The sequence below is a fragment of the Mycena indigotica genome (assembly GCF_014461135.1).
Source record: "Mycena indigotica strain 171206Taipei chromosome Unknown Mind.scaff0016, whole genome shotgun sequence".
NCBI lineage: Eukaryota > Fungi > Basidiomycota > Agaricomycetes > Agaricales > Mycenaceae > Mycena > Mycena indigotica.
In genome coordinates, this window is record NW_023503015.1 from 1155237 (window position 1) to 1172333 (window position 17097).

At 52.7% G+C, this 17097-nt stretch overlaps 6 protein-coding genes across 6 annotated transcripts; 3 read left to right on the forward strand and 3 right to left on the reverse strand.

Annotated features, from left to right (window-relative positions):
• Nucleotides 1-3418: 3418 nt before the first annotated feature.
• On the reverse strand, nt 3419-6620 carry MIND_01371400 (Jacalin-type lectin domain-containing protein; the record flags this gene model as incomplete). Its single annotated transcript, XM_037370134.1, has 7 exons — nt 3419-4465; nt 4575-4980; nt 5159-5885; nt 5933-6077; nt 6126-6164; nt 6211-6347; nt 6395-6620. The coding sequence occupies 7 exons, from the start codon at nt 6618-6620 to the stop codon at nt 3419-3421; spliced, it is 2727 nt and encodes a 908-aa protein (XP_037213690.1).
• Nucleotides 6621-6867: 247 nt separating this feature from the next.
• On the forward strand, nt 6868-10384 carry MIND_01371500 (RING finger protein; the record flags this gene model as incomplete). The annotated part of the gene is made up of 8 exons (XM_037370135.1): nt 6868-6960; nt 7013-7039; nt 7198-7308; nt 7369-7434; nt 7488-7811; nt 7859-8017; nt 8067-8228; nt 8282-10384. The coding sequence occupies 8 exons, from the start codon at nt 6868-6870 to the stop codon at nt 10382-10384; spliced, it is 3045 nt and encodes a 1014-aa protein (XP_037213691.1).
• Nucleotides 10385-10536: 152 nt separating this feature from the next.
• MIND_01371600 (uncharacterized protein) lies at nt 10537-12489 on the reverse strand (the record flags this gene model as incomplete). Its single annotated transcript, XM_037370136.1, has 3 exons — nt 10537-10563; nt 10611-12072; nt 12122-12489. 3 exons carry the CDS (start codon nt 12487-12489, stop codon nt 10537-10539), a joined length of 1857 nt encoding a protein of 618 aa, XP_037213692.1.
• Nucleotides 12490-13066: 577 nt separating this feature from the next.
• Nucleotides 13067-15489, forward strand: MIND_01371700 (HTH La-type RNA-binding domain-containing protein; the record flags this gene model as incomplete). Its single annotated transcript, XM_037370137.1, has 3 exons — nt 13067-13235; nt 13290-15178; nt 15232-15489. The coding sequence occupies 3 exons, from the start codon at nt 13067-13069 to the stop codon at nt 15487-15489; spliced, it is 2316 nt and encodes a 771-aa protein (XP_037213693.1).
• Nucleotides 15490-15682: 193 nt separating this feature from the next.
• On the reverse strand, nt 15683-16168 carry MIND_01371800 (Cupin-5 domain-containing protein; the record flags this gene model as incomplete). Its single annotated transcript, XM_037370138.1, has 5 exons — nt 15683-15765; nt 15818-15884; nt 15935-15959; nt 16007-16089; nt 16139-16168. 5 exons carry the CDS (start codon nt 16166-16168, stop codon nt 15683-15685), a joined length of 288 nt encoding a protein of 95 aa, XP_037213694.1.
• Nucleotides 16169-16235: 67 nt separating this feature from the next.
• Nucleotides 16236-17090, forward strand: MIND_01371900 (S-adenosyl-L-methionine-dependent methyltransferase; the record flags this gene model as incomplete). The annotated part of the gene is made up of 5 exons (XM_037370139.1): nt 16236-16317; nt 16370-16482; nt 16532-16620; nt 16664-16768; nt 16817-17090. 5 exons carry the CDS (start codon nt 16236-16238, stop codon nt 17088-17090), a joined length of 663 nt encoding a protein of 220 aa, XP_037213695.1.
• Between the last annotated feature and the right edge of the window lie 7 nt (nt 17091-17097).

The following is a 17097-nucleotide window of genomic DNA, read 5'->3' on the forward strand; positions in this document are numbered from 1 at the left end:
GCTCCAGCGCCATGCCGCTCCCTACTGCCTCCCCGTATATACTGTGTGCTGTTGCATTGTCCCCAGTCTCGCCCTCATGGTCCCCACCAGTCTGTTGTCCCTGTACATCACCGCCGAGGCCCCGATTTCTCCGTCTATCCCTGACCCGTCGGTGTATATCTTCCATCTCGCTTCGTCCCTCAGCTCCTCCTCTATCGCCCTTCTTTGCTCCCCGCTATGTTTGTACTCACTGTTACGTCCTTCGTGCCGCCCCCCTCCTCACTGCCTGTATTGCTTCGAACTCCTTCGGGTCTTGGGAGGTACTCGATCATCTCCGATATCGTGCTCCGATCTTTCTTCCTGTCCGCCTGGTCTGTTCCTTCGCATTTCCTTGTTCAAGGGATGTGTTTCTGGGAGTGTCGCTAGCCTGAGGGCGGCTGTTTCCCTGACTTTGTGCACGAGCTCTTCTATAGGTAGCAAGTTAGCATAGACATCTAGCACTTCTGTGGGCGTGGATGAGAGCGCTCCCGTAATCTTGAGCGCTGCCCTTCTCTGTATCGTCCTTAGCCTCTTTATTACTCCTCTTTGCGTTCTTTTCCTGTTGCCGTCTTGTCGGTCGGGTTGAGGAAGATATCCGCTGCATAAAGCATTTGCGGCACACATATGCTCAGGTATAGTCTTCGCATGCTCACCGGTGGGAGTCCTCCTGTCACCTTCGCCAGTCTCTCGAACGTCGCTAGCCAGGCTTGACCCTTTCCTATCGCCGCCGCCTCTTGCTGCTTCCATCTCAGCTCGTTGTCGATGTGTACACCCACCACTGACTGCCGTCGTCGATTTTATCACATGCCTGCCCAACCTCATATCGCTCCTCGGCATCTGTCTCGTCCCTCTTTGCCCCGGCGGGTTCTTGACTCTCTTTCTGGTCACGTCCACGAGCTGGTATTTTTCCGGTCCAAAGGTCGCGTTGTGTTCCGCTCCCCAGTGGACGATGCCCCCGTCTCTGTGCGTCACGTCGTCGATCTTCTTGTGCGTCGCCTCAAAGTTCCTGCCCGTAGTTATCAGAGTGTCGTCGTCTACAAAGAGCACCTTGTTTTCCCCCCTCCTCTGCTTGGGTATCTCCGCTAGCGTGGCGTTGTATATGAGGTATAGTATCCCCGATATCGGGTCTCCCTGGTCGAGCCCGTTGTTCACCTGGTAGCTGTTCGACAGGAAGTCGCCGAATAACATCTTGCTCGTTCTCGTCGCGTATCTCCTCTCCACCCATTTGACATAGCCCTCTGGCACCCCCCTTATCCTCATCTCGTGTTTCAGGCGCTTCAGGTCCACACTCGGGAACGCCCCCTTGACGTCCATGCACAGGATGCTGGCGACTTCTTCCTTTTCCCACGCCTTCTTGATGATCAACACTGCCTTGTGCACTGCATCCGTGGTCGATCTTCCGGGCCTTGCTCCGTACTGATTCGCCCGGCAGGATGCCCGCTAATTCCGCTCCCCTCGTCAGCTGTTTGGCTTTGCAAGCGTGGTATAGTCGCGCGAGCCCCTTCGACAGTACGACCGGCCGGTACGCTCCCGGTTTGGAGTAGTCTGGCTTGCCTGGCTTTCTCAACACAATCGTCAGCGTGTCGGCCCACCCTTGCGGGTACCACTCGAATCCATCCATCGCCCTGTATATCGGCCCTATAAATGGCACTAGGAGGTTTTCGCACTCTTTGAAGATGCAGTTCGCCGGAGATCCCGGGTATGTACCCTTGTATGGCTTCATGTCGGCTATCGTTTCCTTCAAGATCTTGTCGCTGACCGCTTCATATTCGAACTTGGGTTGCGGGTAGTTCGTATCGTTTCGCGTCGCGGGCGCAATCATTTCAGGGGGATAAAACTCAGCTCTGAAGAGGCGTACCTTTTCTTCCTCCTCGTCAGCTTCCCTTTCCATCCACCTTCAGCGTGGGTACCCTGGTCGCTCCCCCATCGTCTCTCTTTGCCTTCGCAAATCTCGCAACATCCCATACTCGCTCCCTCGTCGCTGTTACCAGGAACCTCTCCCATGTCTCTCTCTTCGCCTCCTTCACCGCCTCCGCGAACGCCCTCCTCGCCTCCTTCGCCTCCTCGTGTACCGGGTGTCCCGTCTCGAACCTCCATCTGTACGATTGTTGGTGCAGTTTTGCGCTCTCTTTCCTCATCTCGTCCAACTTCTTGTCGTACCATCTCTTCCAGTGTCTCGACGGCTTCGTCATGGGCACCATCTCCTCTGTGGTTTCCCTGATGGCTTCTTCCACTGCTGCTAGTCCCTCCTCGGCCGCCTCTCTGTTCTCGTATCTCTCCGGTCTCGGGAGTTCTTGCAGTTTCTCCAGTAGTCTCGCGCGGTATTGCCCCCAGTGAGTGCTTGCATACTTCGGCCTCGGCTGGTGCTGTTGTGTCGGTATCTGCAACTCAATCGTCAGTATGATCGGGAAGTGATCCGTCTTCACTGGTTGTTGTCCCGGCTCCGTCACGCATTTTATCAGGTGCGGCTCCAGCGATGGCGATATGAAGACGTTGTCAACTCGCGTGTGGTTTCCTGTGGCGAAGGCTTTCAGTGTCGGTATACCTTTTGGCAGCGCCATTCTCATGCTGAACATTGATACCAGCATTCTCCAGGCTTCCGCGTGGTCCATCGCCCTCCCGTTCAACAGGTGCGCGTTTCTGGCCTCGTCTTCCCAGTCCGGGTGGTGCCTATTGATGTCCCCTCCCCAGATGTATCGTAGCGGTTGTACCGGGCACCATTTTCCCGCCGGGCTCGCCATGTACTCCAGCAATGCCTTGACCGTCTCGTTATGCGCGATGTCGTTGTAAATGTTGATTATCCTCAGTGTGCCGAATTCGCCCTGGATCTGTACCGCCGCTATGTCCGGGTTCTGTATCGCCACCGCCGTCCACATCCTTGTGGGTATCTTCGCGTTGATGAGAACCATCGCCCTTGATCTCTGTTGCGTCTTGTTTGTGTGTTGTGGGGTATACCGTATGCCATCGATTGTTCGCCCTCGAAAGACCCCAGTGGTCAAAGTAAGGTTCTTGTATCAAAGCCATATCGTACCTCCTCGGGTCCATCCTGTTCAGCAGGTCCAGCTGCGCGTCCAGCGACTTGTTTACATTCTGCTGCCAAAGTGTCAGTCTGTTCGTCTCGTTTGTGCTGATCTCTCCTCTGTTATTCATGGTCCTCCCAGCGCTTCGCCGTTCTTCTCTGTTTGTCCCGCGTTGGTGCTCAGGACCATGCTCCCCGTTCCCAGCGAGCCAGCGTTCCGCGTCGCCGCATACTCTGTGATGGCTGTCTGTCTCAAGACTGGCCCCTTCGGGCGCTGTCGCTCTCGGCCCCCTGGTCATTGCCTGTTGTATTTCGCTCGCCACGTTCTGTGTTGGTCCTGCCGCCTTGCTCCTCGCTCGCAGGATGGTCTTCCAGTCTGGTTCATACTCTTCTTCTATGGTGTTCTTCCCAACCTCTAGCCACGTCGTCTTGTCTTCTGGCACGGGGAAGAATGTGTATTTCGCGTCCGGGTTCCTTTCCAGCGCGTTCTTCAGCTTCTCTGCGAAGACTGGGCACTGTCGGTCCGCTGCCCCATGTGTCCTGCAGCCCATCTCGTCTCCCGCTGCCTCGCAGTTCGCGCACTTTCTCTCCCCTTCCCCGGCTGTGCAGTCGCCCGTTCGATGCTTCTCTGCGCATCTTGCGCACGTGTCCTCTCTCGCTGGGCATGTCGCGGCCACGTGACCTGTGCCAATCTTCTGGCACTTGAGGCACCTCATTGGTTCTGTAAGCATCTTCCTCCCCTGTACCTTCTTCCCCTCCGCGAACATGCCATGCGCTAAGAACCTGTTCGCCGCCTCTGGTCTGCGGAAGCCCACTATCATGTGGGCGACTTTTTTGTCCTGGTCTGTGCCGTTCCTCGGGTTTGATGAAGCGCGCTGCTCCAATGTCGTTTCTGCGCATGTTGTTGTTGTCTTCCAGCTCCCTAAGGGTGTACTCTCCGATGGGCGCTATGGTCTTGGGGACGAACTCCACTACGACGTCGTAGAGCCTTTCTCGGTATCGCGCTGTTCCTCCCATCCCTGTGCTGAATCTCTCCATTCTTTCTTTCACCCACTCGGTCGCCTCTCTTGACGCCATCCTGAGGAGCAGGGCCCCATTCTTCACCCTCCTTGCTGCCAGTACTTTCACCCACTCCGGCGCTCTTTCGTCCTCTGCTGCATGCTCGATCGCGTATTTGGCCTTCTCCACCATTTCCTTTTCCGACAAGCCTTCGACCGCTGCCCCTTCAATCCACAACTGCTGCTCCCTCTCGTTGGCCTTGCCTATCATCTCTATCTGGTCCCTCGTTTTTCGCGCTTGCTCTGGCTGCTGCAGCCGCATACGAAACCCCTCGGCGTCTCTCTTTCCCTGCCCGTCTCCTCCGCCCTTTCCAACGTCTCCAGTACCGTTGTCTCCATGCGTCTCAGCAACTCCTCCATCCCCCTCCTTCTGCTCGTCCATCGTCCGCGTCAACATCTCCGCTGCCCCTCTCACCTCCTCCACTATTCCTTCTCCTCCCGCTCCGTCTCCCCATCTCGGCGCGTCCCCTCCCGCTTACGTTGTCCCCCGTCTCCTCGAGAATCTCGAGCACCCTGTTCATCTTTCTGTCCATCGCCTCCGCTGCGTCTTTCGCTACCTCGTCCAGCAGCCTCGCTACTGCTCTGCAGCACCAGGCCATGTTGACGTCCCGGCTCTGCAGGTCCGCCCCCATTCGCAGCACCGTCATCGCAATTTGTTGCACGCTAGGGGTGACACCTTCTTCGTAGTCGGTGATGAACGCACCTTTCTGGTGTAGCCCTTCGCATGCCTCATGCGCCGTGGCTGTTTCCCATGCTCCTTTCTCTTGTCCGCACTCGTAGAGTTGTTTCTTGTTCATGTAAATGTACTCTTTGGGCGAGTTTGCCCTTGTCGCTGGTTTTTTCTGAGCCTGTGATGGCCCTGTGTTCGTCGCGCTTGGTGTCCCGCTTCTCGAAAGGTTGGTGCCTCTCGTATTTGCCATTTTTAAAGTTGGTTTGTGTACGTAGGTAGAGTAAAGCCTATAGCTACAGCCCCTCCGTGGTTCCAATGCACCCACTCAAGCAAGTTTTTGAGTGTCGATCAGAGTCCCACGATGTGGTCGTAAGCCAAGAAGAATCCTCGAACCTTACAATACTAAAGCCTGTCGGCGCTGTCATCGTTGCACACTGAGATGTCTGAGCACCAGTCTTGAGTACTCGACCTCCAGAAGTCTGGAATGAGGCATAGAAGTTTCGCGTGTCACCGTTGAATTTGTCCCAGCACAGAGTGCCTGCGATGATATTCTCTCCAGCGGCAAGTGTAAGAGAGACAGCAGTGCCGCCAGTGCCTCCATGAACAAACGACTGACCATTGGTGAGAGTCAGAGCTACGGAGTCTAGTCTGGAACCGCCTCTGATAGTTAAAGTTTTTGTTTTCGCGCCGTTGGGTACATTGGGAAGATCATTGAACCAATCGCCATGTGGCCCTCCTTGAAGATCCGACTGTCGCCAAGTCGGGGCCAATGCCCAATCGAAGTCAACACGAATGGGATTGTGGTCAGACAGCATGCCACCGGTAGAGTTCAGGAATCTAGCCGTATCGTAAGAAAATCCGTGGTTGGTTAGGGAGATGAGTTTGTTGGATCGATAAAGAATCTTATCGACGACCTCACAGCTAGTGTTTGTTGGCACCCCGTCATTGCAAACAAGGGCACTGGTGTTGAGTGTTGGATAGACACCACCTTTCACGCTTTCTACCCATCCATCCAACATCCCATTCTGCGTTTGGAATATACGAATCCCGTCGCCAACGCGCGTGTATCGCGCATTCGTGTCTCCAAAGACCAAAACGGCGTTGCCTGTAGACCAGGTATCTTGACAAACTAAACGTCCAACTTCTCGATAAGGATAAAAAACGCACCGATGTAGTCCGCAACTTGTTGTAGATTGGCAGCTCGAGCTGTCTCGTCGCCAGCCTCTGTCCCCGCGTCGGCATGGAGGTTATAAAAGTCAATGTATGTGCCAACGTCGAATCTGATGCGCATGAAGGTGAACCCTTTGGGAGTCTGACAATGAGTCAACAATAGGTATTGTGTAAAAGGACGGAAGCGCACCAAACAGTCATTTTCAGATGCATCGGAACACCTCTTCCACTAGGACTCTTAAGAAAGTCAACATCATCTTGGTTGGGGGACACACTTTCACACGTATAACATCAGAGAACCAGGGGAAGTTGGAAAGCGTGTTCAATCCGGAGCCGAATGGGACACCTCCAGAGGTTGCGGTTCTGAAAGGATGAGTATCGGTCGAGTACAAATAAGCGTGATAGTTGAAGTCTGAATCATCGTTCGTATGGTCATCTGTGAAAAGTTGGCCCACAAACCCTCTTGAACGTGGATCACACTGTAGTTGAGCTTTGCCATGTTTGTGCCGATGAGTCGCGTGTTATTCTGCTTAGTCGCGTCGTTGCCTTCTCCGTTTCCATTCAATATCGCGGGCAGGCCCGCAACATTCATAGAGAGAACGTTGAATTGACCAGAAGGGGCGGGGGTTTGGGCTTTGGCGAACCATTGAGCGAAAGCAGATACAAGAGCCAGGGAGAGTAGCATTAGAGTGAGAGTGATTTATCCGCCATATATTGCCGAGTGGCATGCACGAGGTGCAACAAGCTTCGCATCTACAGAAGAAGATCCAAAGTTTGCCTTAACTTCAATTGACGAGCGACGAACGCCATTTTTCGAAAGCCATCGTGAACCACGGTGAAGGCAGTGGTAAACGTTGCAACTCGCACCTACTCGCACGGCTTGTGACGTCACAAGCAATTCGCTCACTTTCCAACTCTCTGTCCTGGACACTATGGCTGGCCGCTCTTTCCAGATGAACGGCACTACAGAATCCTGGAGCCGTACTCAAACTACAGGGCAATCTTCCGCTTACCCCATCGGCGCTGTGCGTTCAAGCAATGGGTGGTTTCTTGAACTAATAATCTGGTATTTATCAGTTGAGACCATCCAACGCCAACTTCAAGGCAAGCCACTGTGCTCGGAAAAGATGCGCCTCGTTCGAAATTTGTGGCCAACTCAGTCAGGGCTAGTTGGCTCTCGGATGATTTGAGCCACGAAATTTGAACCATGCACATCGTTTCAGAGCAGCTACCGAAACTGGACGTGCTTAACAACACCATAGGCTCGCAGCCACAATGTCTGCAGACTATTTCTGGAGGATCGGTGCGCTAGGGGGAACCAATGCAACTTTGCTCATCCGTCGAGCCGGAGACATACTTCGAGTCAGCCTTTAGTGAGTTTATTTTTCTCTCTCTCTCTCTTCTCTGTTCGCTCGTAACTCTGCTCTTATAAGTTCTCGTCCCTAACACTCCCCCACAATCTTCCGCCATCGCTCACCGTCAAGCTTCCGAACACAGAGGTGCGTATTTAGTCGAGTCATCAAGCTTGCCGATCCCACATTCGCTAACCTAGTCACTTTCGGACCCGTTCAATTCCCAAACTTCTATGTTGAATGGCTCAGGCCCTGGTCCGCCGCTCGTCAGACTCGGTCCATCACCACCATTTTTGCCTGTGAATCCCCAACAGCCGCCTCCCATGGAGCCTCAGGACAATGCGCATGATGTTTGGCACGGGTCGAATTGGGAGTCTACCACCATCGACTCGAAACAGCCGCAACACAAACTGTGGTATAACCACCGGACGAGCTACTGGGGTACGAGACCTGACGAAAAGGCATGGACGGAGGCTAGTTTCTCGTCGGATGATACCTCGACGTCCAACGAGACGAAATCTTCGGTCTGTTATCTTTACCAACATCATGATCATCTTGAACATTTCAATAGGCACCAACGTCTCATCCTATTGCTGCGGAGGCTCGGGCGCCGTCCACCGTTCCACCATGCCACAATTGGCAACGCGGGGTTTGTACCCTAGGCAGCCACTGCCGATACCTACATGGCTCTGCTAGCTGTGTTGGTACAGACGAGACTTCAACGTCGAGGGTATGCATTTTACCGATATCTAATTGGCTCATATCCAACGTTTGTTTAGACTCTCCCCATTGCTGACGCCACCCCAACATCCCATCCTACCGACACCCGAGCGTCTCCCACTGTCCACCAGACATGCCGCAAATGGCTACGCGGAGTTTGCTCTCTGGGGAACCGTTGCCGATACCTGCATGGGCATGTTGGCTGTGTTGATACCGATACAGTTTGTTTTTTTCACTCCGAAAAATTCTTCTCAGATTGTCTGATGTCATCCAGCTTCCTTCTGTTGAACCACCCCACTCCGTAACAATACATGACCATACCCAAGTTACGATCGCCGCCGGATTCGAGGTTCTCGCGGTAACGACCGGTATGGAAACACCATGGATCACTCTTAGTAACCTCCCTGTCCACTTCACCGCACCTGCCATCCACAAGCTATTGCGTCAGTATGGTCTGGTTGAAGAGGTTAAGATATCACACCAGTCCAAAGCCCTAGTGCAGGCTCGGTTCTCCTGTTACGCCGAAGCTTTACGGGCGACTGCAGCACTCGATGGTGCCCAAATATCTCGTTCAAAAATCTCCGCACGCATTTCAGTCAACTCACGCAGCGGTGCTGTCTCCATCACCGATACTTCAATCAGGATACAATGGGAAGCTCCACAACGAATTGCCTATGGTGGCTATTCCTCATTTACCGATGCCACTACGGTAATTGCAGCGACAAAAAAGGCAGCATACGGCGACTACATGGTCAAAGCATTGATACATGAAGGCCTACCATCCATCGGAGTCGTGACAGTGAAGTTTTCGAACCTCCCTCCAGATGCGGACGAGAAATTTTTGGGCGACTTAGGCCCCTCTGCGGCTGATGTCATGTGGGAGCGCCCAAATTACGCTGCCCTCCCTCCTGCTGTTGATGGTGTTCGGACCCTCCTCCGCGGCCTAGATGGCTTTTTGAACCTCGAAGTCGCACCGCCTCCACACTACAATGGCCTCGTCCGTGCTTGGGCCCGCTTCTCCTCAGCCACGGCTGCAAAGGCTGCTGTGTCTGTCATACATGGGCGTAAACCATTATTCATTGGCAAGAAGACGCTCTACGCTCGTCACATCCAATTCTTGGAATACGAGCTATCTGCAGAAGCATATGCCAAGCATGAGGCCCTCATCGAACTGATGCGGTCTGCAGCAATACGAAACGGGCATTCAAGGAATATTACTATACGACACCCTTCTGCACAGAGCGTCAAAATCAAACTCTTATCTGAGTCAATCAGCGATTTAGGCTTTCTCAAAGTAGAGTTTGAGAAGATACTTCGAGGAGAGATTGTTCGTAGCGATGGTGTGGCTGTTTGGGACGGAATATTTGCATGCGAGGGCGGCTCTATATTTCTACGACAACTGGAGGTGGACTTTCAAGTGAGAGTTGAAGTCAATGCCCTTCGGCAAAGCATCAATCTCTTCGGAACACCTCTAAATCGCGCCTCCGCACGCACTGCAATCTTAGAGAGAATAGCGCAGTCTCGAGCTCAAAGACCGCGCAAGATTCATGTCCGGAGTCATGTCCTCAACAACTTCATCACAACGCAACATGGCCGTCTTTGCCGGAGTTTCGGGGCAGAGAACATCGTCCTTATCCCCCGTGATGGCCTCATCATATTTTACGGTGGTGACGAGCTCTATAAGGCAGGAATCGAGGCCATTCACCGAGCCCAGCAATCCCTTCCCGACTCGTCTAATTTCTCTGGTTGCCCTATCTGTTTCAACAAATACGTCGCGCCAGTTACTCTGTCCTGTGGTCATACATGGTGTCGCAACTGTCTATCCCAGTACCTTCTTGTCTCGGTGGACCACCGCCGTTTTCCCCTCACATGCCTGGGAGGTAATGGGCAGTGCCATCAGCCAATCCCGCTGTCAACAGCGCGGAATGTGCTTACACCCAACGAGTTCAACATGCTTGTTGATACTGCGCTTTCATCATACGTTCGTGCTCATGCAAAGGAACTCCATCATTGCCCAACGCCGGACTGCTTACAAATATATCGCACTGGACCTGAGGGAACAGTCGTTCAATGCCCTTCCTGTTTGGTGCGAATTTGCACATATTGTCATGTGGAAGCCCACGAGGGTTTCCCCTGCGCTGAACAGGATGGCGGAGACCGATCATTCAAGGAATGGGTGGCTGAGCACGATGTCAAGCACTGTCCTGGATGCGAAGTTCCAATTGAACGAGACAAAGGGTGCCATCACGTGACTTGCAGTCAGTGCCAAACCCACATCTGTTGGATGTGTTTGCGGACATTCCCCAAGGGTGATGGGATCTACCAGCATATGCGTGCTGAGCACGGTGGAATTGGGTTGGTCCAAGATGACCTGTAACATTCTTGTGTACAATTATCCTGTAATTTTTTGTTGCTATTTATTTATGTAATTGCTTTGTAATACAAGAGTGCTAATGCATGTTTAACGACAGTGTCGAGTTACTACAAGAAAAAAATAGAGCAACAAACAACAAATATCCAAACAGAAACTTATTGCTGGTATTCATATACCACAAACTAGCACGTGATGAGAGTGGGAATGCGTCAACAGAGAAGCAACAGACCTTATCATACGGCTGCAGAGGTGGTTGCCCATGGCGCGGTAAAGACTCCGGGAGCTCAGGTCGTTCCAAATATTTCAACTCACTACCACGATGGTCGCGATAGCCAACGTTTTCGGCTGGATAATCGCTGAGCTCCTCTGGATAAGCACGATTAGACGGTGCGTAGACTATGTAGCCATCCATCGTCAGATGATCTCCTCGTCGATTCCACATTCCCATACGCTTCCTAGTCCGCCATTTATCTGGCACTGGTCGCTGTATAGGTATGCGCAAATCTGGCTCACGCGAAACCGGCTCCTGAGGCGGGGCTGGAAGTGGGTTCTGGAGTGGTTGCTGGGAATAAGTGGATGGATGCGTTGGACTTGAGTACGACGAGGCTAACAGCGAATGATCAGGCGTTGAATACGACGAATGGTGCGAATAGGACGCGGGGACAGGCTGGTGTGTAGGGGTTGCGAAAGCACTGTGAGATGATGCTCTCGGAGGGGTAATGTTGGGTAATTGGGCTGAATGAGGTGGAGTCAAGCTTGACGACCCAGTTGGATTATGCGGTGGGGTCAAGTTGTGGGGAGGTGTGACACTTTCTTGTCCATTGGGAGGCGCCGATTGATAAACATTCATCGGCGGTGGTATCCCAAACATATTAGAAAGCGGAGGTGAACTCGCTGATGAATGTGGAACTGGCGAAGTATGTCTGGAACGGCGATTAGCCGACTTGGATTTGCGTTTTGGTGAACGCCGCGTCGAGTCGTTGTCAAATCCCTCGGGTATAGTGTTGAGAGAAGAGGATGGCCCCAGTGGCCGAGGTGAATGCTTATGATTGGATGAGATTCCCACGAGTGGACTGAGTAAGTTGCCCGGTTCCTCAACCAAAGCAGAGCCACTGGTCATGAATGTTGAAGTAGCAGGGGCACTAAGAGGAGCTGGTAAAGAAGCATGCCGAGAGAGGGAGTTTGTGTTCAAACGCTCCATGCGGTTCGACAAGTCAGAATCTACTGAAGCACGACGAGGCGTGGCGGGAGGTCCATAAATAGGTTGAGGCGATGGGGAAGGGCCAGCGCTCGAGCTCCGCGTTCTGTAATGATCTGGGGTACGGACGATGTTAGTGGAGAATGTGGGTTGGAGTTCTCGCGAAGTAAAAATGTCATCTGGTTGGTTGTGGCGACGGGGCCTATCGTCAAAGGACTGACGTCGCTCTGCTGGGGGCTCGGAGGAGTGGCGGGCTGGGACTGTTGTAGCGCGTCTACTTTGATCTGGAACATCCGGTTGGGGTTGTTGAGCGCGTGCGTAAATTGGTGGGGCTGAATTTGGAGGTGGGGCTGAATTTGTAGTTGGACCAGAATTCGAGGTTGGCGCCGTCTCCGGTTCAGTATCATTGTCCTCGTCTTGCAAATTGCGGGGATTCCAGACCCATGGTGTTGCAGCAGCCATACCATCAGTTTTAGGACCAAAAAGCGTTTCTCTAAACTTGTGTGTGAGTCAACACAACACGGACACAAAGAGTTGATCACCTGGGGATCATGTTGATTAAGCCCAAAGGATTATCGGAAAGTTTCGTGGCGAGGTATTCAGCACTTGGTGGTCTTGGAACGCGTTTGAAAGGGTTGTAATGGGCTGCTGCCGCCATTTGTTGCTGTTGAACTTGCCATTCGGCAGCTTGACGCTGAGCCCATGACTGGGAAGGCACCCAAGCTGCCGCCGCCGACGATACAGACCATTGCGACGCGTTGAAAGCAGGGTTGATGGACCAAGACCCATTCTGCCAGTCTTGGGGATTCGCGCGGATATGAGGTGGCTTCGGCGGTGGCCCATTGAAGGGTACCTGCGGGAAACCAGCTGGTGCTTGAGGGTAAGCGTATGCCCTTGAAGGTGCATACATTTCCTGACCATTGACGTGAGCTACTACCCAGCTGAGTTGACCTGCTCGACTCACAAAGATCGTGGAATATTTGAAGATCGGGCGGAGGTTAATATTCAAGGAGGATTGTTCAGTGGTCAGAGCGTTGATTGTGAATCGCAGTCGCGGGAAGAGAAAGAAAGGAGGGAATTATGGGCTTTCGTGTCGATGAACTTGGCCGTTCAACAACAGGTTTGGCAGTGTTGGTCACGCCCACAAGTCGCCTCGTTGTCTTGCCGCCACCTGCCGTTACAGTGTACTATACCACGGATTCACATCGCCACTACGTAGCTCACTGGCTGTTTTTGATTCCTCACACAAACACGATTCGATTCAGTATCGGAGAAGAGTCGTCCGTCTGGTAGCCCGCAGTCATGTTTCCCCCACGATGAGTCAGGATTCAGCGTCAACATTCAGCGTTGACAACTACCAATGAAAGATTTGTTTTATCCGTATCCAGCTGATATATGGTGCAAAAGTTATCGATGAGGGGGTAATTACCAGTACTTACATTAGATTGTGTTGGGCTTGTCACACACACTCGCGGCTTCTGCCCGCCATGGCCACAGTCGCAAATGTCTGGACTGAACGCGCTGCTAAAGCTCGACAAGGAGGGCCTCAATCTCCCCCACAACTTCCGCCACCTCCAAATCACGATGCATTCGTTGTCAGAAAGCATGTAGTCGATGTTTGGCCGACCGTTACTAGCGCAAACGGTCTTTCACAACGTACGTGGCCTTTGTTCACTCTTCATTCGTCTCCAAGTAATTTCGTATTACCAGCCCCCAAATCCAGAAAAACTACGCCGCCTATATCCCCATCGACGTTCTCCTCGGTGCTTCCCACCCCCGCCTTCTCGTCTCCCTCAAATTCTGGAGCAGTTTCGCCTGCCAAGGGTAGTGCAAGCAGTAGCGCCAGTTCCTCAGTACAGTCATCTGGACCGTCTATGCCACCAACCAAAATCAAGCAACGGAAATGGGTACCAATCCCTCCAGAGGAGCTCCGTGCTGCCGCCCGGCAACAACAAAGGGCCACAACTGCTGAGCTTCGTAACGGTATGGCGGAGCGCCCAGGGCGTAGGAAGAGTCAAACTCCCAGTACAACAACATCTCGTGAAGAGAGTGTAGCTTCCTTCGACCGCGATCGCGATCAACAACGCGGTTACCCCCAGCCCGAATACGCGCCAGGCGATAATTCTTGGGCTTATATAAACCCTAATGCCACCCGCACTTATCCCACATCGTCCTACTTCCAACAACCATATCAATACTGGTCCACCAATCCGCCACTGACGCGCCATCTTCAAGACGAGTCCACCGAACTTCCCCCACACAATCACTATCGCGACGGGTGGCGACCCCATTATTGGTGGCTGCCTTCTGAGCAGTCACAGGCACTATCTGCTCCATCTGAGCCCCCACCACCTCAAATAGTTGAGCCAACCCAACAACCTCACCCCCCACATCCAACGAAAAATGTGCCTCCGCGGGTTTTCCTTTTTGGGACCATAGATGCGACCGAGAACACTGGATTGGACGTTGATGCACCGACAAAAACCGAAGCCAAACGACGGAAACCTCAGACTTCGCCTCAACCTGAATCCCCTTCTGCGATTCGAATATCTTCCAGTCCGAGCGGACCGGTTGAACTCAACTCCGATCCACCACATGCAGCAGCATCTAATGGCATCTCTCCGCCATCCAACTCATCTTCCACCCCAGTTGGGTTGCCGCTCAGTGCTTCAAAGCCTGCGCTATTCGCGATTGGTGTTTCGCCGCGTGCCCGCGCAGCCCGTCTGGAAGAATTTCCCGGGGTAGAGGTGGTCGATCTGACAGTAGCTTTGGGAACTGGTGCAGCGAATGGTCAAGAGAGTGCTATGGGCGGCAAATGGGAGTTTGGAACAACGCGGTCAAACCTGGCGGAGGAACCTACTCAATCACCACATGGCACGTATGGACCTCCTTTCTGGGGCTATCCCTACGACACGGCCATGTACGGCTATGCTATGCCTCCCCCACGTATGATGATCCCTTATTCACCTTCCAACGACGTCGACCCCACCGTCCCCGTCAGTCATGGGTCGGAATGGGAGGTCCGCGACTTTGGCTACGGCTTCGGCCACAGTACAACTTCCAATGCGGACCTCGTGAGGGCTTCAGTTCTACGACAACCACGTGACTATGAGCCATCGTCTGCAGGACAGTCTCCAGCCGAGGAGCGCTCAACCGCGCGAGATTTTGAGCGTCCCACCACCCGTGACTTTGAGGGACAGGGTTACGGGCGACCAAGAAGGGGCTCGTATGCTAATGGTGGATTTGAGCCCCGTGGCTACGGCGGCAGGAGGGGCCGAGGGGGTCACAGAGGCTATCGTGGCTATAACAGCAACAGAGCCGACTCTTCTGCTCCGTACGGACCTAATCGTCACCAGCAGCAACTGTACGCTGCTTTTACGGCTAATCCGACCGTAAACTACCTTCCACCCGTACCGTTGGACGACTACTATGGCTCACAGAACCTGCATATGATGTCTGAATACTATTCAGCACCTCCGCCAACGTTGCGGACCCAACTATCATTCCCAATCGACCGTCTGCGGATGGAAATCCTGAGCCAACTCGAGTTTTATCTCAGCCCTGATAATATGGCGACAGACTTCTATCTCAGGCAGCAGGTCTGTGTCTGTACCATGTTGAAAAGCAATGCAGCTGACCTGCTCACCACTAGATGGACTCCCGAGGTTGGGTACGGATCGACACTCTGGCATCCTTTAAACGGGTGCAAGCCAAGACCACTGACGTTAACCTTGTCCGAGATGTTCTTGCCCTCTCTCACTATGCCGAAACTCGGGGAGACTGGGTTCGTAGCACCGAGGGCTGGGAAAAGTTTGTTCTACCGACTGCGGCGCCGAGTGTAGTAGTTGAAGAAGAAGATGACGACGATGAAGAGGACGAAGATGTTGTTATCGTCATGGACCGCATATAACGCACAAACGGTCAGTCTTTCTTGTTTTGTTATTCGCAACGCTTTCGCTTTATATTTTTCTCTTGCTTGTAGTTTTTTTTCGAGGCTGCTCTGTACTTGCATCACATATCACACTTAGTCGCATTCCGCATAACATTATTCTTTGCACACAGTACTATTTGTCAGCATTCCTTAGCTTCCCTTTCTGGGTAGGCTACACTTGGTTGTTTGCAGTCGCTCCATAGCCTGGAGGTGGGGAACTCTGGACAGCCTGTTCGAAGTTGCCGTATCCAATATCTGCAGCCAGTAAAACTTCAACGGGCAAGGGTGATAATAATAATAAACCTACACACAAAGGCATCCTGCCCAAAGCGTTCCTCGGCCTCCATCTTGCGGAAGATAAGCCAAAGAGAATGCTGGAAAAGAGTTCAATGGGTCAATCCAGTCTTTTGAGTGAAAGACATGCAATGAGACCAGGGATGTAGCCAAGTCTACCTAGAGTCAATGAAGGCAGAGGGCTCAAACAGAATTGCCGCACATCGAGAGCAGAATGCCGATAACAAGATCTATGCCGCAGCCGCAAATGAAGAAGGTCGACACGGGAGGGAACAAGACGGCAATCTATAGTTCATAGCGTTGGACTAGTAGGAAGGCAAGAGTCTAGGCTGACCACAATAAGCAAGATATCTGAACTCTTCATCGTCGTCTTCACTCAACACGTGGCCGCAGTCGCTGACTAATACCCTTTGACTTGGACAACAATCCAAATGTCAAAACGGTCAGAGGCCATGAAACGAGTTCAAGAGCTCGTCACGGACGATCCTCATACAGTAGCTGGGACAAGACGTGGTAGACTAAATTTAACGCCCGATTTCCGTCTTGATCAATTAAAGGGCGGAAGGTGCGACTCCATGGGATGCAGGCGAATGCCAACCGCCCCTTCGTGAAATCATCAGCTCTGGAGAACTCCAGCTTCCGAATAGTGGCCGTGCTCTTGTCCCCGGCTGTGGCTCCGTCATTATGTTCACGGTTATATAAGTAGTCGAGCACTCATCAGGAGTAGGGCTACGACGCAGTCTACATCGCATCAACATTAGGCTTTGCGACACTTGCCCTGGATATATCACCAACTGCAGTAAAGAAAGCATCAGAGTACGCGTTATTTTCACCCCTCACTTATTCAGACCTTGTCCAGGGAAGTCTCAGCGAGCAAGGTCGACAACATCCGATTCGAGCAAGGCGATTTCTTCTTTCTTCAAGTCACCGAAACCGAGAAATTCGATCTTATCTACGACTACACGTATGTTTCCATTCTTCTACCTGCATACTTTATAAGAGGTCCTTCCAGTTTTTTTGTGGCCATTCCTCCAAGCCGACGCATGGAATGGGGTGTTCAGATGTCGAAGCTCGTTAAAACCGGCGGCTTTCTGATCACTCTGGCATATCCGATCGAAGAGGAAGAGCCGCAAGTACCGATAGGCCCGCCGTGGTTTGTTCGTCCGCAACACTATCATGACTGTCTGGGCAACGACCGCTGGCAAAAAGTTGTTGATCGGGTGCCCGAAACATCCAGTCCGATGCATATCGGTCGTGAGCGGTTGTTGGTGTGGCGAAAGATTTGATTCTGTG